Genomic DNA, 24,817 nt, shown 5'->3' on the forward strand with positions numbered 1-24,817 from the left:
AAACAGCTCAAAGAAGCATTTTTTTTTAAAATTAATGCAATGCCTCCAAAATAATTAAAAGAACTGGAGAAACCCTGGTGCATGTCAGGGTCTCTTACTTGAGCGCAGCCTCCTCTCCTTCATTTTTTGAGCAGACACCACGTAACTCCAGCACCCAAAGCAGCGAGAGGCCTCCTGAAGCACCCTCCCCACCGCCACTCTGCCACCAAGTCAGCCTCTCTCCAACCTGCCCTTACAGTCGTCCTTTTAACCACTGCAAAAGTCCCTTTGCCCTCTGCATTTTCAAACATTCTCTAAAACCAAACCGAGATTTTCTGAAGGTCTGGAGAAAAGGACGGTAGACACTCGGAGTCTCTCCCACCCGGCCAAACCACCCCATCCTCCGCAGAAGTCCCAAGGAGCCACCGCGTTAAGCCCCGAGCCTCGCCACGCCGCTCCCCTGCCTCGCTCCCGCCGCGCGCCCCTCAAACGCGCCTGCCCGCTGCAAGCGAGATGGCCTGAAGACACACGCTACCGCGACTGCATTTAACATGCACGCCTGACAGTCCTAAGCTAATTTTACACATTTGTTAAACAGAACATCACTGTATCATGCCAAAAATACAATGATGGGCAGAGCTAAGGAAGTGCCACCATTTATCATGTAACTTGTCTCTGCTAGCAGCAGTTTCCTCATTACTCTTGACCCAGAGATAATGTACTGTGTCATCTTGCATTTCAACACTTCCCTGGCAAACTCCGGCTCACCTTCAAAAAGTGCCTGACAAAGTATCCTTTCAAAATTTGAAATTAGAGTGCATTAGTTTTCAAGCAGCTAGAAGCAAAGGCTTTTTTTTTTTTTTTTTTTTTTTTTAAAAAACGGATTTGGATGAATCACTCATCCAGCTAAACGCTTGATCGTGACTTAAGCTGCAATAATATGAAATCCCTGGAGTACAGAGCCCTTCTACATGAAGCGATTTTTAATGTAACAGTGTACTCAAATTATTCTACTTGTAATGAATGCAGTAAGTAAATCAAATATATAAAAAAAAAGAAAACTCTTCTGAATCCAGTATGTCGCAGAAGAAAATGCAATGAACCTCTCTTTAAATATCTTTAATGGGATTTTTCTAAAAGTGCATGACAAAGCATTTAAAATTTTTTTAGGCAACACTTTGCTAATAACCTAAAAATACAATTTTGAATTGTTTCAGAGATAAGGAGGCAGCTATAAATGTCTTGCTAAACAATCTGTTGCAACTTGCATTTTTGATTGCTGAAGATACTGATATGTTCAATACATAAAAAGATGGACACGGTAGAAAAAGATCCCTCTTTGTGAAAAGGGAGGATCTCATCTGAGAGGGGGAACTGTACATTGCTAAGGATTTGTCTTCTGACTGACACCAGCTGAGCCTATTTTGGGTTTTTTAGCCCGCTGGTGACCAGAGCTCAGAGCCATCAGCTCACGGAGCAATCCGGGCAAAGGGGATCCGGGGCGGCTCTTCTCATCGGCACTGAACAATACCGGCTGCCTTGCAGAAGCGCTCCCACGTGTCTTCGGCAAATGCAACACCTCTGAGAGGATTAAATACCGTTTATACTTAGTGCCACACACCCAAGAGCAGTGAGCGGAGCACAAGGAATCACCCGGTGCCTGCAGGTGCGTGGGAGGGACGGGGGAGCGGGAGGAGGAAGAGCAACACCTCTTCCTCCGCGCAGGAGGGACCGGAGCCGAGCCGGAGCTGCCAGCAATTTCCATGGCAACCGCCATCCGTGATGCCATCAACAACAAGCCGCCTGCATTTGGGAAACCGTGCTCCGTTTTCTGCTGATGTGCTTTGGGACAGCGCGAGATGGGTTTGTCTGCTGGGTTTGTCTTATTTCAGACTTTCTGCCTCAAAGGAAAAATCTTCCCTATGCATAACAGATAACACCGGCCCAGCATCGGCTAGAAGGCAAATACCACTGGTTTTGCTTTCAGGTCTTTCTGAAAGAAGGAATCCGCTGCTGTAATTCCAGTGAAAACTAGCACATGCTAATTGCTTTTCTATAATTTCACCTCTATATTTGTAGCTGAACTAAGATTTATCACCGTCTTCGCAAGTGAAGATCAAAAGCACGTCCCATTTCTCAGCACATATCTTGGCCTAACTTTAAAGTATCAGAGACATTTAGCAAATGGAGACTTGAGATGAGCCTAATTTAGAGCTCATTTCTTATGAATATTTCAAGTGACCCATAATCAGGGAGTGCACCTCAGGATAAAAAACATTAATAAGCCTAAACATATTTTAATCTCTATCAGGACTCTCCCTCTCCCATCATCCTCTGGGTATTTTTCAAGTTATCCTTGGATGCAAGAATGTAGGGAATAAATACATGGTTAAGTGTCTGCAAAAGTAACTCTCTTCAAGTGTTTTTTTCAACATCTGCCTCAAAATGAAACATTCTCTTCAAGGGCAAAAGCTGTATCAGGACCTTTTGAAGTGCTTTGTTAACTGATGTTTAATAAAAATACATTGTTTCAGTACATGCGAATAAAGGCACTGTCAGAGTTTGAGCTAAGTGGATTTCTGCTACAAATATTTCATTTTCTAAATCTAAACTATATAATCATCACCAATCAGACTGAAAAATCATCTACGCTATTGTGCTAATATACACTATTAGAGTACTGCACCAAATCACCAACTTGATTAAATAGTTATGTGACCACTTTTAAAAATCTCTCGAACACATTTAAATGGCAAGTTTGTTCCTTTGAGTGCAATTATTACTGTATAAAATATTGTGTCTTATGAATCAACCACTCAGGAATGGAAGCTGAAATGAACCAGAAGAGTACGCGTCCTCACGCGTCCTCCCTCTCCTCGGAGCATCCCCTGCCCCACCGCCCGCCTTCCCCGGCCGCGGCCCCGAGCGTGCAGCCCCAAGGCCGGCTGAAAGGCAGCTTACCTCTTCGTAAAACTTCAGTTGAGGGACAGCTTCATCGATTTCATTCATGCAATAGTCTTTAAAAAGCAAAAATCCTGCAAAACAAAAATCAAACATTTTGCAGGAAAAAGAACGCACCCATAATACAGTAACTTGTAACAAAGCATACAGAGAATTGGGTAGCTTCGTGGATTGTTTATAGCTGTGTAGATATTCTTAATTGCCAAGGTTTGACAACGATAAGTGGCCCTGCAGCACTCTGAACAGAAAAAGATTATAAACATAACTCATCTCCCATAGGTATATTAAGCATATCCCAATTCCTACCTGCTGGAAACTTTGTAAGACATTTACTTAACGTACTGAAATTTTCCACTCCTCTACACTGACCAGTTTTGGAGGCTTTTTTCCCCCCACAGTAAAAAAAAAAAAAAAAAAAAATAGATATTCGTATAAATGAATGTATTTTGTTATTTGAAAGGGACTTACCTTCATTTTTTTTTAGCGATAAGAACGCTTTTTTCTTAGTGCCTTTACGCTTTGACTCTAGAAGTACTGGTTAATGTTACCTCCAATACATTTTATAGCATGACAGATTGCATCAGAATATTTATGGGTCCCTCGCGAGCGATGTGAAGGATAAGCTCCGCAGTCTGCTCGTGACCTTTTTCTATTCTAAGCATTTCAGTGCAGCCTCACACAAGCTTTGTGCCACAAAAGAACTGTCTTTGCACATGCCTGAGCCGATATCTGCTACCCCAACTACCCTTTTACTTTACTTAACACGGGTACCTGCTGTCACAGCTAATTGCTTGGGGTATCTGCAAGTCCTTTACAGCTGTAAAGGCACAAGCTTTCAGCTCATTTCGGCAAGCAATACCTTTCCTTTTTTAGGCTTACTATGTACTTATGGGAAGCACACCCAACTTTCGTAGGTAAGACCATAAAAACGTAAACTAAAATAACAAAGTGAGCGAGAAAAGACAGCGCAGTTAATCCCAGGGCTCTGGTGAGCTGGCTCTAAACCGTCCTCCTCCTCCGCTGCCGGGACTGGCTCCTGCCAGGACAGCGGGAGCGAGCGGTTGCGCCCGGCCTTTGGCCGCCGAGGGTACAGCCCCGCATCAGCCGCAGCCCTCGCCGGGGTGGACAGGCGGACGAGGACAGGCGGACGAGGCAGGCCCCGCGGTGCTCACCACCCCGCGAGCTCGGGCCAGCTCGCGTCGAGGCGGCCACGCTCAGAGCGGTCGTTTCCACATCATGGCAAATTCAGTTATTTCACTTGATGTGCCAAGTGCAACTCTGGAAGGGGTTGAACGTCCTCCTTCCTCCTGCCTATCAGGAGGACTAGGATGCAAGAGATATAAAAACACAACATTAAGAAAACAAAATCAGGCCTTTGGTTAACTGTCTGTCTGTGGCAAATTTGGCGGTGGGGGAAGTCAAAATATCTCAAATGAAAGATGAGCCAACAAGCAAGCAAACACAGCAGCTACTGTCGCTGAAACTCTGCTGGGTGCAAGACTCCCGTCACAACCAAAGTGCTCTTGTGCCCGTGGAGTTCAACGGGACAAAACCAACCACAGGGACACGAAGAACCGAAGGACCGAGCAACTCAATTAGCAATGCTGCTAAAACATTACTGATGTCCATCTTAACCTAAGAAAAATTAAACTGCAATTCTGTTAGTGTATTCGGATTTCCACCTTAGTCCAGTAAGAAAGGCACAAGAGAGCAGGGAGGAGATACTGCTGAAAGAGGCAGCAAACAGGCAGAAGCCTGATTTTTCAGTGAGATCAAATACCAGGCTTCTGCCATCGAACTACAAGAATAGGGTTGAGGAAAGTGTATCCTCTGGCTGATGAATATGTAACCCACATTTCACATTTGTGTGTCTCCGTATTCAAATGGATGTCCCTGTATTACAGCATCAAACCAACTAGAGCATCAAGCAAAAATGTCTGTTTGTGAGAAGGAAAGAAGGTAACTTGGCTGCCTCTGAAAATGCAAAAGCTGTGCATTGCCACACACAATAACACATACATAACACACACAATTCTGATTTAGGTTACCATTGATAAAGCAGCTACAATTCCCGATATGTTGAATTTCAACTTAAACAGTCCACATAAAATCATTCTGAGAAGGAAAAAAAAAATCTGTACACCCTGAGAATACCCAAAGCAGCGCCAGGCACGCACGCTGCAGTGACGGCAGGACGGGGACCTTCCAGGGAAGGTGCCTGGGGAAGCGGCAGGCATCCGCGGCGGCCAGGGCTGCCCAGCGTCCCCACCTGCAGCCACCGCCGCTGGGCAAAGCCCCGTCCGGCCCCTTTGCAGACGTTCAGCTGGCGAGCACGCTAGGTCAGCAGCTTTAAAAGCTAAATTCAACAGCACAGAAAATAAGAACACCTTCATATTTAAATATGCTGCCTCTTGTCATTTCATAAATGTTCAACCACCAGTAAACTCATCACGAAAATCTATGACCATCACACATCTCAACTGTCACATTATCGTTCTCCAAGAAATCTTTGCAATGAGCAAGTTCTCCTCTCTTGCCCGTGCAAACTCAAGTGTGTCCAGCCTCCGCCGCAAGCAGCGCAGCCCACTCTCCTTCCCTGCCACAGCAAACGCTTCCCTAACGCTACGTGTCCAGGTAGGTAAATGACACGGTTATCCTAATGACATTTGGGGACTGGAAGATGTCCACGCAAATCAGAGAGGAGGAAGGAAATAATTTAAGCACAGTCCATGAAAGATGTGGTTCACCATACAAAAAGTTTGGGAATTGCTTTAATACAGTATAATCTTTGTAAAATACTCAGAAACCATTACATGGCAGTAGGTTTCTTCAGCCAAGAGGCAAGGTGGCATCTATACCAGAGATCTACAAGCAAAGGTTGCTTTGTTTGCCTATAAACCAAAAATTTCTGTAAGTATTGTACATCTCTATTGTCTTTCATCAACTAGCTATGATTCTTCAAAAACTGAAGTTTCCACTGGATGTTGCATTTGTGATGCTGCAGGGGAGGAAGGGGATGACATCTAGTTAAATAAAAATCTCTGTTTTTTTTTTAAAACAAATGATCATCTCAACTTTGTAACATACAAGAAAAACTTTTTTCTTTTCCTTTGTTTATTGACTGAAATGCTTCTTGGAAGAAAAATTGTTCTCACATACTGCATCATTTAACATCAAGTAAACACACCAAACTGATCCGCATGTTTTCAGTATGTGTAAGGGCTGATACAGAGGACACCAAAAGTGTAAAGCTAAAAAAGGTAAAATAGTGCCTATAGAAAAGCATTTAACTGTCAGTTATGAAAATCATGTGCTTCAATTCCCTATTGTCTAATTTTATCAAAGACCTACAGAAAAAAACCCCGCAAACTACTCATAAACAAAACCATTAATCACAGTGGACGAAGCATCACTAATCAGACAAAGAAAAGTGTTAATTCACATGTAACTGGAAGTGATTTATCAGCCTCTTTATGGAGTTTCTCTATAGCTTCATCTGGATCCCAAGTTAAATTTCATAATATAAGAGCTATGTTTCACTGAGGCCCCTTTGATTTATTTGGGCGTAATTAGGACGTAAAAATACTCTGCTTGATTACTTTAGCTGACAAGGATGATATTCTAAAGACTATAAAAACTGGTTTTTGTTCTCAAAATGAGGACAGAAGTCTAATTAGATCAAGAGGGTCTTTTTCCCCTCCTATGAGATTCTTCAAGTTTTGTAGTTATTCTCAAAAAAAGAAATCATTCTTGAAATATTCTGTAAACAAGTATTTTAAAAATATACATGTTCTGCAATCCTTAAGAGTAATTTGGAAGTATGGCGATTTTTTTCTTTCTAAAGGCTTGCCTCAGTTTGTATTTTACTGGAAATACTGCTAGGAAAGTTGCCTGTTGTTAGGGAGCGAGAGGAGGAGCTGGGCTCGACGCGGCGCCCGGGGAAGCAGCGCTCTGCGCCAGACAGCACGTCCAGCCCCGGGAGCCGCCGACCCGCGCCGAGCCGCTCGCCGAAAACCTCGCCAACAACATCGCACCTCATCTATCTGCAGCGAACGACCGAGCCCTTTCCTGCAACGCATGCAATTGCTATTTCTAGAGAGCACAAACTTCCCTGTGTTCTCCTGTCTGCGTGGGAAACATGGCAGAAACCAGGTTTTGGTGCAAATCGGAAAACAACAAAAATTCGTTTAAATTCATACTCTTGAATTTCCCAACGACATGCTTTATGGAACTAAAAGTAATTTCTTAACTCTTATTTTAAACATGATCAAAAACATCAACAATACAGAGCAAAATAATGCTGAATTAACTGAACTTTTGTTTGGACAATGAACCAAAAAAGATTACAGTCATGTAATTAAGAGACTACAGAGTGGCACAAACAGAAATGAATGCAGTCAAAGAAAAATCCCTGGCATGTTCCCAGCTACTGGCTGTTTACCAAAAAAACCCACAAACAAAAAATAAACGCACAAAGGCAACTGTGGGAGGAGTGTGAAAATATAGCAACACAACTTTTTAACAATGCCATTCCAAACATTTTCGCTCTCTAAAATTTTCCAAACTTCTTAATTATCACAGAAGAAGAAAAGATTCACAAGAAGAGCAAACAAGGAGGAATAGCCTTGTGCTGTCTGCTTTAATAGACCTTTCCTGAGGTTTTTTTTTAATTGTATTGCTATGCAAAAATTGGAGACATCTAAAACAAGGAGAAGCAAGATACTTTTACAGATGTTGTACTGTTTCCATTAAAGACGGCCAGAATTATCACAGCAACATTTTAAAAATCTAAGATAATTAAAAAAATACAACAGTAAAGCCAATTACAGCACGGAGCACACCTTTTCTCCGGGAGGGTACTAATGCTCGATTTACTCACTGGTAGGATACATAAGACCTCTGGGAATGTATTGCAGGAAAAAGATAGGGTGATTCTTTCGGCTCAGCACCACCTTCGAGAGCCCTGGGGCAGGAGAGGAAGGCCGTGGCAGGGGACGGGCTGCGGCCCGGAGAGCAGGGTCTGCTCCGCTCCCCAACACGGCACGGCCGCCGCTGCTACTGCAGGGGAGCGCATGGAAATTATCACAGAGCAAGGGAAATAATGAAGACCAATTTTTTTTTTTTTTAAGAGTTGTGATGGAAAAAACACTTGGAAAAAAGTCAGTAACATCCAGGTACTTAGAAGAATAATATTCTAATACTTGGGGAATGTTTAACTCCCATAAATTGGAGCCTCAGCTTTTACCATCTACTCACCATTTTCTTTTGGAGGGGTGGGGAAGTATATCCCCCGTTAAGAAACAGTGTTTAATAACAGTTGGGTTGATATAAAAACAGACCTTTCAAGCTTCCTCTGAAGACCTATCGACTAGGAGTATTCATATATGTGTATGAAAACATATCATTGTATACAAGCATGCAATTTATATAGTCATTAAAAAAAGTATCTCTTAGGACACAATTTTTACTAACCAGGGGGTGATGAATGCTACCGTGTAAAACTTGCTAATCCAAGCACAGCAACTTTTGAGGACATAACATGATAATGTAACAGGCTCTGCATCTTGTTCCAGAACCCGAGTGGTGCATTTCACATAAACCAACTTCCTTTGAAAGAAAGGTTTCTATTTTTTTTTAAAGGTACACTTTAATAAAACCACAAGAAGCATGGTATATCATACGCTTTCTAAGCAACAGCCTAGAAAAATAGACACCATGCACTGCCCTGAAATCAAATACCACGTTATTTCACCCCACAGGTTTTCCACGCAACTTTTAGTTAAGAACATACACATTTTGCATACCTTCAAGACTACACTTCTTGCTCTTATATGACAGCATCTGTACCAGCAGCTGAAATACTGTCTGGTGGCTTCAACACTGGAAAAATACACTAAAACCGAAACTGGATAGGCAGCTGCAGAGTTCATTAATACTTCTGTAGTGCAAATTAACAACATAATTGCTCATGCTGCATGGGAGTTTGGCCAACTGCCTTCAGTAAAGTGAGATCAGGTGCTAGAGCCTGCATTTAGATAGCCTTTTTATTACATTACAGTTGGGGAAATTCACTTCTTCCAGAGTGCAACAGATCATTTTGCATTTGACTGACATGAATCATACTCTTCCAGAGTTTCTATGTGCATCCTAATGCTTGGGCAGCATCGGGCAACCCTGACTGCCATCTTCAAAGTCATCAGCAACACACATATCACAAACAATTCAGGGGAAGTCCAGTTCAATCCTTCTCTTCAACAGGTCGTATTTTGGGAAGCTGAGTGTTGGAATTCTTTATAATTAATTGGGACTCTTGTGATTGATGTATTTTTTTTAACCTATTCCATGAAAACAAGGGGAAAAGGTGTCAGCTGTGACATTTTCTCCTGAGCCCAGGCCCTCGTCCTGCCTGGGCGCAGAGCTGCCAAGCGCCGTTTGCCGGGACGTGCTGGGGGGCAGGCAGGAGGAAACGGGACGCTGCGGGAAGCCGGCAGCGCCAGCGGGACTCGGACCGACGGCATCGGGGCAAACGCCGCGCGAGGCCGGCGAGAGCAGCGTTACCCTGCCGCGAGGCCGGGCCGGGGCAGTCGGCGCGACGGTGCCCGGAAGAAGGGAGGTCTGCAGGAAGGAGGCATTGCAAGGGGTAATCGATCAGAGGCCGAGAGAGATTCGGGAAGCACGGCTGACGTTTAGGGACAAGGAACGAAGGAGGATGTGGGGGCTGTAAAAGGCCGATCTGATAAAGACAGGATGACTCCTGTGGAGCCTGGAGAACTGTGATATTAAGGAAAAAAATCACTGGGGAAGCTGGGAAACGAAAACAGATTGCCAAGTCATGGGTTTATCAACAGTTTGTAGCGACTTGTAATTAATTCGCTAAAAATTTACAGTACAGGAAAACAGAATCAGAAGCGCCACTCTGTATAATCAAGAGCAGCGTTCAAAAGAATTTAAAAAACCTAAATATTAAGAAAAGTTCAAAAAGATGTGGTGGGTGAATTCTTCATTTTATCAATGTTTTTATCAATTTTGAACGACTAACCTTAAACCAGTTATTCTTTTACAGCATAACTGCAAATGCAAACATACTACTCATTCCTCTTTTTGCATTTACAGCTGGTCTGATTATAGCATCAATGTCATCAGCTATCAGCATACTTAAACTTCTATCTTTTCACTGTGTCCCAAATTCAAACAATTCCAATTAGAATATAATGCTCTCAGTATTAAAAACACTTCTCTTTTGTCCTTCCGTTGTAACATGGGATTTTGCATTTCCCTTGCAGCATTAAGGATAGCTCTTCTCTTACGGGTGCTCTAGACAGAGTGAAAAATTATCAGCTGGGAACTGTAGCTCTCAGATAATAGCAAAACTAATTGACAGAAGTAACTTTGAATAAGTGACAGCAGTTTTGAGAAGTTCAAGTAGAAGAGACGAAAAGCACAATAAGCAGAGTTAACTACGTACTGAAAAATAAGACAAAGAACAGAAAGCAGGAATTAAAAAAATGATAGCGTAAGTAACAGATAAGAGGAACCAGCAATTACTTATGAAATAAAGATGTTGACAGCTTTTCACTTTAAAGATTTCTTCTTCTATTCTATATAATTTATACAACAACTGGATCTATAGTAGTTAAGAAAAGAGGTATTTTTTATAAGCTTTTTCTGGTAACACCAAAGTGATGGATCATATCAATAATACATGTGGGCGTGAAAGAACAGCTAGCTCCACGCCTCCGCTTTCAAAATAATCTTCTCATACCCCAGTCTCTGGACAATAACTTTTTCCTATTTTGTTTCTACAGACAATCTTAAACAGCTTAGTTTGTCAAACGCCATTAATTGCCATAAATCCAATAAGCAAGACAAAATGTCTTTCAAAGAGGGGTAAGGAAAGAAGCTTGAACTCTGTAGCTCAGCCTCAACTTGATACTCGAGATGAGGAGCTATCCAAGATGAGCTGAGCACCAGAAGACTCAGCACAGAAAGTCTGGGACTATTCAATTAACAGGGCCGCTTCCAGACAGCATCCCCCCACCAGACACGGGCAGCTTCACAAGCCTGGGGGAGAGGTAGGGGAAGGGAATAAAGTTAACCCATCTCTGCTGAGAAGAGATAAAAAACAAAGTTTTTTGTTTTGTTTCTTAAATAATTAAATTTTTCTAACTTGATTTCAAAGTTTTGCATGAAATCCTGACTCTTAAGTCAATGCCAAGACTCGCCCTAAATTCAATAAGGCCTGGATTTTATTTCCTTCAGTATTTCTTACTGCTGGACTCTGGGCGTATGGAGCTGGGGCCAAGAACAGAAATACAGCTAGCAACTCCCCTGTGCAATTCTATTAAACCCGACCTGGCCAGTGACACTATGTTCACAAGCTGATTACAGCTGACATTATTTTATTACAGCAAGGCAAACGAGCCCACGTGGTTCGGCGCGGGCGGCCCTTGCCGGTCTCCCGGCAGGCGCCTGCCAGCCCGGAGGGGCCGCGGTTACGCTGGTCCCGCCGGCCCAGACCGCTGCCCACGCCATCCCCGCCTGCCCATTTATTCATTTAATGCGCTTCATCTGCCTCTACGAAATTCTTAATTCGAACCTCTGCAAACGCCAGCTTTACGCAAGTCTCAGAAGTTCTGAAGTTGCTTCTAATTTTCCTGCCCTGTTATCAGTGTTATTAAAGCAGGATGTATTTTTAACATGCTGGAAAGCACCTGCTACGTGGAAGATGAAAAGGGGGGAGGCAGCATCAGCGAGCGCTACTACCAGACGCTCTTTGGAGACGGTGAACAGAATTTGGGGGCGACAGGGCATCAGGCCGGGGAGAAGCTCCAGCGTAGTCCTGCCCGTCGTCACGAACAGGACGGCGGCTTGAGCAAAACCGGCATTAAGCCCCACGGGCCGATTCTGTCCTTCTGACTTCCCGACGTTTTAAAGCTTACCTCTTCATTCGTGCTGCCGTATCATGATCTTCAGCAGAACATCAATTAATTAATAGCAGAGAATATTAAAAATATTTTAATGAGGAACTCCATAATAAAACTAATCTTGGAGAAAACTACTCCACTCCTAATTGGGATTTTATTAGTATTGGATTCAAACACCCTTTTAAAAGGAGTAAATAAAAACATTATTAAAGCAGAGATGAACAGAAGTCACTAGGTGACACAGCAAAGCCAAAAAAAGACACATTTAGCCCTGATATAAGTACTCACGATGTCACTGATTGAAAGGAAGCTGCATCTATTTACAGCAGACCTGAATTCGGTCCAAAATGCTGATGCCGACTCTTTCTAGTAGGCAAAATAGCAAATTAGAAAACAGAAATATCAAGCTGTTTCCAAGCCCTATCAAAACGTGCGGTACATAAATACAGAATAATGAGAAACAAATAAGCAGTTACACGTGCATGGGAATCAATAGCGACTTGCTCCCTACGGATTAGGGCTGGAGGCTCCAATTCTCGGCGGTGGCAGCTTCAGCCAAAGCGCACGCCTGGGGCTGGCTGCTCCTCGCCAAGCGCTCTGTCCTCGTTCAGGGCACTTACGGGTCTCTCTCCTGACTCCCTCCAAGACTGCGCCTGATCTTTCTTATTTGGCCGGATCTGGACAACAGGACGACGGAGCTGGAGGAAAGCGTTCCAGGAAAGCGCTCGTGCGGCGCTCCTGTGAAACCGCACGACTGTCGGCATGCAACAACGGCAGAGCTGAACTTGGGTATCACAGGGAGGTTATTGCAAATTTATGCTTAAACTGAATTGCGCCATCTGAAATCACCTTCAGCTGGAAGCAAGGTCTTGCTGCATCTCAGGGAAACACCACAGATATGCTGGTTAACAATTTTAAGGCCTTCTACAGTGCAAGCTGTAGCCTTTGTACAATAGAGCACCTGTATCATAAAAAGCGGGGATCACACTCGTCTCTTCTGCTGGAAAATTCCAGGACAACTCGTCCCAGTATACCATCTAGTGTTTTACCCCATTTTATTTCATTTGTCTCAAATAATGCAACAAGCCCACCACGAAGACCAGTAACAGATCCGGGTTTTTGATCCATAAAATTAGGAATAAAGGTCTATTATCATTAAACCACATGAAAACAGTAATTCTAACCAGCCTACAGCTGTTACAGAATATCCAGTCAAGTTCAAAATCTTGTTCTGTATCATATATGCGCTCAGTTGCCATAGCACAGGATAATTAAGACCACCTAAAGCTCCAGAATTAAGAGAACCAACAATTTTTCAGGAACAAAGAGACTTGCTACTACCAGGGAAACTCATCTGCATAGGAATCGCTGCTTTGTCTGCGTACAGAGCCGCGGAAAGCCTCGCAGCACGGAGGCACCGCAGACCTCCCCACTGCTCTTTCCAGCACGAGTTCTTTGTCTTTAACCTATTTTTCTAATAGAGCCTCACATACATTCACCTTTCATTAAAATAATGCATTGCAACAAATTAAAACATAACCCTGTGCAGAAAGAGCAGGGGAAGAGAATGAATTATACTTGACAAGCAAGCGCTGGGGGCTGCGGGAGAACCACCTCCCCGGAGCAGAGCACGCGGCACACCGACGAGCCTGCGAGCAGCCAGGTAGCGTGCTTAATGATCCGGTGAGTCATCACGGGAAAACAGACCACGGACAAAAGGAAGGTCTCAAGCGTCTTTAAAGAAAATCCTGATTTCCAACCGTATTTTCCCGTATGCTTTTCACACAATGGAATCACTAACCACTCATAAAGCTGCCTTCGTCAGCCACGTTTCTGAGTGTTAGACTCGTGCCAGCCTTCGAAAGCTCTGCGCGAGGACAGCAGGGAGGTGCGCGAGAGCCGCCCTGTCCACCCCAAACGCGTCCCAGACGCCAAGGAGCAGCCCGAGATGCTGCGTCAAACCTATCTCAATGCTGGCTTGCACGGTAGAGACTTTTAAGATGCCAATACACCAACTTAGGGAGAGCATTCAATTATTCCACTTCAAGCCCAGAAGAGTAGCTGAGAGCAAAACACTCGAGGTAAATTACACGATCCGCATTTCCAACGAGAATGCACACCGAACTGCCGTCCGCATCCACTGCCGGCAGCCCAGAGCCCAGTGCTTTCAAAGAGCAGGACCAGCAGCTGTCAACACGTCAAATGGTGGCATACCGATTCACATGATAAAAGGATTTCTGAAGAAAAGGAAAATGTGCTCTATTTTTAACATGCAGCTGTAAATCATTAAAAAAAAAAAAAAAAGATGTCTGTGCTTTACCCACTGCAGTTGCCACTGGGACTCTGCCTTGGTGAAAAACACATATCATCCTAATAAGAGCCTCATGAATCGCACTTCTGAATATTGAACATGCAATAAATCGCTTTTTAGCTCATGAAGAGAACAGAATGGGGGAAACTTAGCTCTGAACCCCGTTTAGTGCGTATCGCTGGTGCTTTGCTCTCCCTAATGTGCAGAATTCCAGGGGACTAAAGGAGATCTACACATACATCAAAAGCTGAATATCAAAGGCATTCAGCACACCAAAGGGGAAAGAAAAAAAGGAAAAAAAGGTTCTAGTTAAACCAAGTATCTCTGAAAGGCTTAGGACTAATACCACTAGAGGAAGATATGTAAAAATATTCTAACTTTTAGAGAACAACTATGTATTTAGAACTGAAGCATTTCAGTTCCACCACTCAGTCACTATAAAGCATGTGATGAAATGCCTTCACTAGAGGTCATCAAGAAATACATGAAACTTGGAGTTTTTATTCTTTTTTCAGAAGGAAATAGAAAAGACTCCAAACCACACAAATATCAACAAAGCAGTAATGGCATTTTCAGCTGCTAACTGTTGTAACAGGTCTTTCCCCACACTACAAGAATATTCAGTCCCTACGAAGGATATGAGCTTTTTTTTTTCTTGATCAATATTCTTCATGATACAACTTTTAAAAATTACTAAGACGATGCAAGTCAATATCCCTTAACAGTGAAAAACACACCGCTTGTTTTGAAGCGTTCCAGGCTACGCACAGACCATTGCTATGAATTATTTAATGTGTAAGTGAAGTACACTGGGAGGAAGAAAAAAGGCAGAACAGGCACGTGGCAGCACACGCACAAGAGGCTGTAACCACTGCTTAGAAAGGACCGTTTCCAGACGGGGCAGGGCTAGAGGAGAGGACAGATAGCTTACTGACGACATGGAACACGTTTAAAACAGGCAGGTATCTTAAGCAGAGCTCCGATGTCAGCACTCCCCTTGGCAAGTACCGTTTGGTATCGTAACGACTGTAAAGAATCAAACTGCTCTAAAATAGCCTCCATGCAGACAGTTGTACCGTGGCTAATATCAAAACACAAACCGGTAGTATTCAGTTAGGTAAAGGGGAGCAAAACCCTGAAGGAGTGGTGACAAGGCACAGATGATTCTCCTACACGAATTTTAAAGCCTCTCTCTGGTCTGCTCTGTGCAGCTGGGAGAGAAGAAAACTGCTGAGTGCTGGAGAGTCAGAAATAGATAGCGCTCTTCAGACTTTCCCCTTCTACTCCAAGAAGTTATCAGCAGAAGTCAGTGAAGCAGCTAGAAACATTAAGAAACTGTTTTCCCTGCTTCTGACCCTACCTGTCCAAGCGCCGCCCAGACACGCACGCGTTTGAGCACGGAGCGTTTCAAAGGCGCCGCGGGACAGAACGCTGCCAGTGGAAACGGGCCAGGAAACGGAGAAACAACTACCCTATAAGGGCACTGCTCTGCTCCCCTCCGGAGTTTGAGGATTCAGAGGTCTCACACTGTACATCAGTCACCTCCTGCCAGTGCACCCAGCGCCGCTCCACAGCGAGAGCCTTGCAGATCTGCGCGCATCCTCGGGGGCTGCAAGCTCAGCAGGGCTCCTCTGCAGGACCGATACTCGTACAGTACCATAAAACATCTGAAAGGCTTATAGCAAATATCCATGTCACTACCTACGTAATCGCGGGTGACTGACAGCCAGAGCTCTCTAGCTTGTCAGCTCTGCAAATTTGTACGACCTGTTGTAACTTCCAAGACCACTGTCGGACGTTAGAAGGACTTAGAGCATCAGTAGTTCAGGCTCTGCTTGTTCTCCTTGGCAATGCAAAGATCCGAGGTTTTCTCCTGCTACTACTGAGTTATCCTGCTGAGACGAATAAGTAGCGCTGGCAGCACTACAGAGTCCGTTTTATTATTAGCACAGAGCTATGCAGGTAAATCTCATCAAAACTATTACTATGCCAAGTTACAGATGTGGAAAATTAATATTTACCTGTTTCATAGTGGTGTTCAGAGGTTAATTAGTCTGTGAACTGTTTCAAGACACACAGATGAAAAACTCCATGGGAATGCAACTGTTTCTGATCGATTAAGAAATGACAGAGGGAAAAATCAAGACTGTACAGCATCACTCCGGTATATGCAAGTAGGATATTACATCGGAGATGGACTCCGCAAGCTCAAGGGAGTGCAAGCAGAGAGAAAACAAGGCATTTAGAAAACGTTATGCTTGGTATGGAAATCACTTTGCAATATACTCGAGATGTGTTTATAACATTTTAGTTCAAAGCTTTCCAAACTGACATCTCCTCCTTGATGGCCTGAGGATCCGGCAAGCCACAAAGGCCTAAGAGCTCACCTAACGCAGGCATCTGCGCTTTTACCCTTGTCCTGTTTACAGCATCTGCAAAAAGAGCTTTCCAAGGGCACGTGAGCCTACCAGCAATCTGAACTGCGCGTCCCTCGCCATCAACCCCGCGGTGACCGCCAGGGCCCCCCCGCTCAGCTCGCTGTACCTGAGCACAGCTAGGTGGCAATCTTGCATGCACGCTGCCCCGAAGAGCGTCCCGCGCGCCGGGACCTCGGAGGGAACACCGAGAGACCCTCTGCCGCAGAAGACCACCGCCAAGGCTCGGGGAGCCACAGGGTATGCAGCTGCAAGACAACGGAGCAAATAATTAAGCATCCGACTAATCTGAAAGGAATGAGTTTACATTTATGCTTCCTAGGGGAAAGTATACAAAGCTATTGCAGCTACAACCGGGTTGCATTTTACTGTCTAATACATATTTTTTGCTGAAAACTTAAAAGCGGAAACATCCAAGTGAAATTGTTTCGGATAATTTATAATTCCTTATCTATACTTGCTCATTTCTCTCCTACAGTAACCTACTTCTGGAGTTCAAAGCTTCCAGTCTGCTCAGAATTCTTGAGCATCTAACCCCAACACTGTGAGATTACACTGCTCTGCTGAGATAAAGACTGTTCTCTCCCTATGACTTAAATCTTCCAAGAACTATACTGTATATAAATGCTAATATATATCAGCATGTGCACATTATCCACTATGTGAAGTTAGGCAACAGGATATATATTTTGCCTATTTTATAGCTCAGACAAAAATCTGCAACTCCATTGGGAAACCAGACAATGGAGTATCTTCATCTCCTCTTAAAAAAAAGAAGGCATAGGAGCAGACTGTATTCCAACAAAGAAATACTCCATTATTCATGATTAGAAAAACCAGAATGAATACATACATTTTTTATATTGGCTTTGGGCACTCTTTGCCTCTGACACAGACAGACACCTAAAAATTACCTGCAGGTGAAACGCACATAAAGTCTACAGCAGGCAGCTTTATCAGTGCCCCTTTAAATGATCTACAGTACAGCTCATGCAAGTATCATGTTTATTTTAGAACAAAATAAAAATTATGCTGTGAGAAATGCAGCTTCCAATAAAATTATGAGATGAAAACTAGTTTTTAAAACTAATTCTGTGAAAAAATGCATACAGTTAACGGAGAGATTTTTTTATGAAACCTGCAAGTGTATTTTGATTTTCTCTCCGTCAGTGTACATACTTCAGTCTGATATAAGTGGAGAATCACTTTAAAAGAACAGCTCCACAGTAAGATGTCTTACGTTAACAGTTTCTGTTTCAATTTACAATCGCACAGTTTCCGACATTTACTTGTGGTTTGGATTTTGTGTTGTTTTTAATTGATGATATGAACCGTGCTTCAAAGACGCGCACGGAAGCATGGCTCCAACAGATTCAGAAAAGACTCCTGCAAACCATCCACAATCCAGGTTTTAGCCTGAACTTGAATTAAAAATAAGAAGTAACAAGAGAAAGAAGAAGATCAGTCTTAACACAGTATTTTAAATATCATTTTTCGTTACTGTAGTTACTTCCCAATTCTGGCGGTGTCCGACTTCTCTGTGGCAGCCGACTTCTCTGGGTCACACACAGAGCCCCAAAATAAACACGCTTGAATAAACGGTCTTCTGGCTCTTAGAGAAAACGTCACAAAGCAAATTTTTCCCCCCTATTAGAATGCTGTGCACTTATTTAATATCAATAAACTGTAATAGAGTATAATCACTATGATACAAGTCTCTCATATGCTGTCGAGAAAGAACTCCAAGACCACGACGTTTTCAATCGTTAAGTCTTACATCACTAGTTAATGTGTGCCATGTCCCTAAATGACTTTTTGCTCTAAAAATACTCTCAGTTGTTAAAGACGCTTTTCAGAACAGGTTTTGCGCCCCTCCTGCTCTCGGCTTTCCCCCTCCCCGAAGAGAAGAGGTCCCCAGCCCATCTCCCTCCGGGGGCTCCCGCGGTACCGCCACAAGCACGCCGGGACCAGGACCGGGACCGGCCCCGCTCTGCCGGCTCTCGCAGCCCCGACGTCCCCACAAGGCTAAGCTGGACATGGGAGGGGAGGACACGGCTGCACAGCTCCCTCCCTCTTCTTACTTGTCTTTCTCCTATTGCGCACGGATGCATTTGGCTTTAGACTCATCACCAGCGGCTAGAAATGACTAGAAATAAGATCTATTAATACAAATTTCACATCAGTCCCTGCTCATTTAATAGCTAAAAATTCAGGTGCTTTTCTTTACTCCCAACCAAGTTTTACTCTCTCACTGTTCTTTCCTCAGAGGACTATTTAATCAGTTCAAATGCCTATGGCACACAGATCTTCTGCTTAAATTAAACAATAGCTTAAATAATGCTTTCGGGAGCTACTTTTCCAAGGCTGTTATTTTTAGGTATCTAGGGGAGCGCAGCGCGTTGTGCTGCCATACTGCACAACAGAAAGAGGAAGAGCAAGAATGTTTTTCTCAGATTTTAACTCAAGATCCATCTAATCATTAGCATCAACATTCTGAAATAATGAAATATGATGGGTCCACACTACAAAAACAAGCAAAAGAAAGTGTGATATGTTGCCCTAAAAAACGCTTTTTTAGCTGTTCTCACCCTAGTTTTTCAGCAGAAAGCGCTCGCTGACGAAGCCAGAGGAAACGACAGCCCAGGCTGTCAGGAGCACGTTTCCCCCCGACTGCAGAGCGCAGAGGAAAGTCCCTCCCCCAGCTGTAGGCTCTGTGCAGAAGTAACTTCAAGGCAGATCAAACGCTTATCTGCTCCGAAAACTCAGTTAAAAAGCTACCAAAGCCCAGACCACCTGTACTTAGCTGCAGCAGCGTAGCGGGAGCAGTGAGGATGCGAGAGCCCCTCACAAGGCATCAGTGTGTAGGAAGAAGCTCAGATACAGATGGCAAAATGCTCTCCCTGGGTTGGGAAGACCTCCAACTTGGAGTTTGCTGATTGAAGATGATATAAAAGAAAGTTAAACGAATCATCCAAGAAAGAACACTCCCCACTATACCAAAGCTGATGAAGTAAATAGGAAAAAAAATATTTACAACTTGTTATGACATTTTTTAAACAAGCTTTTTATTTCACGAAAATAAAACAGAAATTATATCTGATCTGTGGGGAAGGGGAGGGAAATGCAAGTTATTTACTAAACAAGGTGAAAAATAAACATAGCAGTACCTCCAGCTACCAAAACAGCTAAAATACACGCTGTTCTAACTTTTCACCAAGGCCCAAACACAAAATTCCCTATAACAAACACGAGACGGAGACAGACACGCTGCCGTGTGCCATCAGCTTCTGACGAGTCGCCAGAGGACCCCGGGGCAACCCGAAGCCCTGACCTGAAGTTACACGCATTCTTTACCACCAAATCCCACAAGCTCTAAGCCAACATCGTATTATTCACCACCTACCAACTTGTGTGAAAGTCTGTACGACTTGCTGAACTATAGCTGACAAGAAGTTTGCTCCAAAGGATTCAACTGTAATAATTATAGTAATCCTATTTTAAAGTAATAGTGTGATCTAGTTCACTGTCTTGAATACTTATTAACTGCACTTGCTGCAGAAGACCCTGGCCCTGCCCCGGCTGCCCAGAGGTACCACCTGCGCCCCGACGGCTCTGCCGGGCTCAGGCCAGCGCAGCTCCTATGCACCCACCGACTGGGACGGATCACAAACCGCTCTCCGAAAGCGGTGTTTCTACAAGCGTGCCCTTCCTGCAGTACAACATAACGCACAAAGAATTTCAAATGCAATTTTAAGCCAGTAATGAGGTGAGTGGATGAGCGGATTCCATATATAAATTACACCTAAACAAATACTGGAATGCTAGAAAATGTCATTTTTCTAAAGCAAACACATAATCTGGCGTTGTAGCAAACAGGATGTGGTAAAAAGAAAACTAGTTAAGGTGGTTACACATTCCGCTTAGACACATGCTGTACTTCCCCATGAAGCTGGTGTTGCAGAGGAAGCAACCGATGCTGGGAACAGCAGGCTGGCTATGGCATAAACGCTGGCATGGCAATTTTCTGGCCAGCTGCATCATCTCCGTGTCCTCTGTAACTCATTAGGTGACTCTTACAGAGCTGAGGATCCTTCTGGAGAACCACTCCTGCAAATACTCATGCTGTGTTCAAGCGAAGAGAGCAAATTATTTGCCTTCATGATGAAAATGGTGTAAAGAAGAGGACAGGCAGTTGTTTATGCAAATATTTTGAAGTCCCAAGGCCATTACCATCCCCAAGGGGTGCCACACTGCAGCCTGAAGGAGTTTCCTGCACTGTGCTCAGCCCAAAGGAAAGGACGCAGGTTTCGGTTTGCAAGCCCATGAGATGCTCTGCAGTCGTGTACCCGGGGTGGGATGGGGGTGGAAAGGCCAGCCGGAGCTGCAAAGCACTGATCCTGAAGGGATTTAAGAGTTCACTGTGGATAAACACAGCTGAAAGGACTACCACCAAAACTAGACACATTAAGAGGAAAACTTCCAACAGGAATGAAAAAAGCTACTTCGTTACATGGTATCAGAAAGACTTGTACCAGACAACTAATCAAAGCCCTGGTTTTTTACATTTGAAAGAAGGATACTGAAAAACAGGAGAAACAAAGAAATGGGGCTGTAAGAAAGGTGTGTGGTCTGGAAAAAAACTTAACAGTCCTTACCTACATCACGTACCAAAGAGAACAAGAGACATAACTTGATCAAGTTTTATCATTACTATACAGGGAGAAAGTATTATATGCTAGAAGGCTTTTTAACTGATAAAATAAAGGCAGAGGAAGAGCCAGCAGCAAGAAGATGAACTCAGCTGTTACAGCTCATAAGAAGATACACATTTGACTAAGAACTGATTTAAACTTCTTAGAATAGGAATTATCATCTTGCTGTATATGTTGGCGACAGACCTGCACGTTAAAGTCCAACACTAGCTAAAACCTCTACATATCCTTGGGACACAAAAAGATAATAAGAGTAAAAAGGCGATTAGACTTTCTTTTTTAAAATTACCACACCATATTTATTTTCACAGCATTTTGCATAATGCTTGCCCAAAATTGAAGGTACTTTACCACAAGCAATTATGCTAATGTCTGGAAACAGAACTAACTTAATGGCAAAGAACAAGCTAGAAAACGCAATAAAATTTAAATGAACAACCACAGTAAGGAAATACGATATTTTCAATGTAATGGAAACTCTTCCGTTAAAACCAGTCACTTTTATCTTCTATCTTTTTTTCCCTCCACTCTAAAGCCTTCTTCAGAAGAAAACAGCCTCAGAAGTAGCCAAACTCCAGCAAAGTGATGACAGAAAACCTCCACATATCCCTGGAACTGAGAGTTTTTGTGGCTATGACTATGCTAAGCACAGAAGAAGAAAAAAGCAAAGTATGTGCTCTCTGCACCCCTTGACTAGGCATCTCAAGACCTGGGGAAAGACCAATCTTCTAATGAAATTAATACCAAGTTCTGATATTGGTAGTTAACAAGGCTTGAGAGGGGGCCGGGGAGACAGATTAAATCCTTCATTTCTTGCATGGCTACAATTACCTAACTGTAACTGCTATAACTTACCAAAATAACTGCAACATTTTTCACTGTTCTTTGGAACAAACTCCTAATGAAAAGTGTTCAGTTATATAAATAGAAATATCCACTACATACAAGCTGGTGTGATTGATTTAAAAAAAAAAAAAGCTTCATTTTATTGCCACCACACAGAATCAAAAAACTAAAGTCAGCCTTTATTGGGTTGCTTAAAAGTCCGCTTATTTATTTTGCTACTCCTGTGCAGTAGCAATACATTAATATTCAGCATAAAGAGCTACGCTGAGGCAAATACCAGAAGATGTCAGCACAAAGGAAACAGCTATGCAATATACAGCATGAAACTTTTGGTCAGAATAAAAGGAGTCACAGTTTTTGTGCACAAAGGCACAGGCTACTCTTCAATCACGGTAATATAATGGAAAGTTTCGTGAGACTTTTACGTACGGGTACTTTAGACCGGTGTTTCCACAGCCTCCTGTGTAAAAAGCTACAAATCCTATTAATGACAAGCTATGATGGTGTTAATTAATCGGAGTTTGGCAACCCTCAGATCTCTCACCACGCGTATTCTCACCCCTCCTCAGCCGCACGTTTCGGGGCTGCCGGGAGCCCCGAGCGCAGCGGCCGCGGGGACCGGCCCTGCGGCAAACCCGGCCGGGGAGGCCTCGACGCCGCCAGCGTCCCCGAGAATCGGGGCACGGCGGCACTTCGCTCCCGAGCGTCTGCTCCACTGTAACTACGACCTCTCCGCACTTCAGACAGGGACAGACCCGCTGATATCTTGAAGTCTCTCCAGCCTCTGTTTTACGACTGTCCCCATGTCTCGGGAAGGGAGCAGTTGCACTATCCCAACAGACATAAAGCAATCCACTCTGAAAAGCCCACTGGTCAGAGATTTCACAACCCCCCATGACATCTGCTCCACTGCTTTGCTACCCATCCTACTGTTAAAATGTTTTTTCTTATTTTTTTTGTCCGTTTCCCAGAGGCTTAACTTGTGATTAACCTCATGATTTCTGCAACTGCTTTTCACTTTTTTGAAGACTGCTCAACCTCGCTTTTCTCTCTCATAGCCTACGTAACACCCTATTTCAATACTTCCTCAAAGGTCATATTTAGCAGACTGCTAAATAAGGTCTGCTCGCTCTTGCTGCTCTCTCCTGGACTCTCTCCAGCAGGTCCATGTATATTTTGTAGTCCAGTGCCAGAACTGGACACAGCATTCTGCCAAAGGAGGATTATTTCACATGCCTCACAGGGTACAATCCTGATTTTATATTACAGTTATGCGAATAGTTGACACATCACAGCTTATAATTCACTGTAACATCCAAGTCTGTTCAAAACGCCTATCTGATCAATGGTTCTCCATCCTGCACTTGTGTAACTAATTATTCCTGCATAACTAATTACTCCTGCATAGGGGCAGAAGATAGTGCTTGTTCTTACAGAGAAGTAATTCTTTTTTTTCCACATCCCCTTCTCCAGTTTGTCGTGATCCTTTGTAGCTCTAACCTTACTCTCAGCGTGTCTGCAGCCTTTCTCAGCACACAAACTGAATACATGCATTCTCCAATCCAGCACCCACACTGCTGATTTAAATACTGCACAGGGACCGATCTCCGACCCACTCTTGCAGAAACCCACTGGATACATCCTTCCAGGTCTGACGGTGAAGCGCTGAGCACTGTTCCTCACATCCTCACAGTTTTGCCCGCCGCATACAGCGGTTCCTCCTAGGCTGCAGCTCCCTATGCTGCTAGCAAGAACATGATGTGAGATAGTAAACACAGCACATGGTATCTTTTCTGCTACTGCTCCCTTATCAGCAAGGCTTATTACCCCGTGAAAGAAGAAAGAAGACTGGTCTGACACATTCTATTGTTGACAAATCCATGCTGAGTAATACATTTTTTGCTAGATGTTTCCAAAAAATGTATTTTTTCCAGTAGTTTTCCAGAACATGAAGTTAAGTTGACAGATTGCTTGGCTTCTCCTTCTTCCTTTTCACAACATTTCATTTTATTCAATGTCTTTGTTTTATTAAGTCCCGTCTACATTACAGTATTCTTAAGACCACCTACAATATTTATCTTCAGCATCCTTTACTGAGAAGTAGCAGGCAAGCCAATCTTAAAAATATATAAATGAGTAATGTTTTGTTCAAATATGACTTACCGATTTTCTGATGGAAAATCTTGTCAAAGGTTAATTCACCCCTTTCCTCAAGATATTTCTGCATAACACTGCGGATACTGAAAGAAAGAAAAAAAATTACTTGAAACCTTGAAAATGATCTTTTTAAAAAAGACCTTTAACATACTTTGGAGAAAAGGATCACTGCAATGAAGCACCACTGTAACAGATTCCTGCACAAAAAGATGCCACTACCATTTATTTCCATCAACTCATACCACAACAGGCAAAGCCTATGGTCTTTGCTAAAGCCCAGGAGAGTTCGGAGGACTGCAGCCATTAACTTAACAGGCTTTTAGTCAAACCACAATCACAGTCTTAACGTTGTAAAGGGTATCAAAAGCAAAAGAATTCCTTAGATGACAGGCCAGAGAAGAAACTAAACTAATTTCACACTATTAACTCAGAGATTTCAACACTGCAAATGATTTTATGAAATTTTAATCCTCATCTATGAATTCCAAGCAC

The 24,817-nt window shown here is 43.3% G+C and overlaps 1 protein-coding gene across 2 annotated transcripts in view; it reads right to left on the reverse strand.

Annotated features, from left to right (window-relative positions):
* GRK3 (G protein-coupled receptor kinase 3) overlaps window positions 1-24,817 on the reverse strand; it is an 80,009-nt gene that overhangs the window by 38,327 nt on the left and 16,865 nt on the right. For both annotated transcript variants that reach the window (XM_064521864.1, XM_064521865.1), the window contains exons 2-3: window positions 24,332-24,408; window positions 2,941-3,014 (exon numbers count right to left, since the gene is read on the reverse strand). In XM_064521864.1, coding sequence (XP_064377934.1) covers window positions 2,941-3,014; window positions 24,332-24,408 — 151 coding nt within the window. The remainder of the gene's footprint in view (window positions 1-2,940; window positions 3,015-24,331; window positions 24,409-24,817) is intronic.

This window comes from Dromaius novaehollandiae, chromosome 17, assembly GCF_036370855.1.
Source record: "Dromaius novaehollandiae isolate bDroNov1 chromosome 17, bDroNov1.hap1, whole genome shotgun sequence".
Classification (NCBI taxonomy): Eukaryota; Metazoa; Chordata; class Aves; order Casuariiformes; family Dromaiidae; genus Dromaius; species Dromaius novaehollandiae.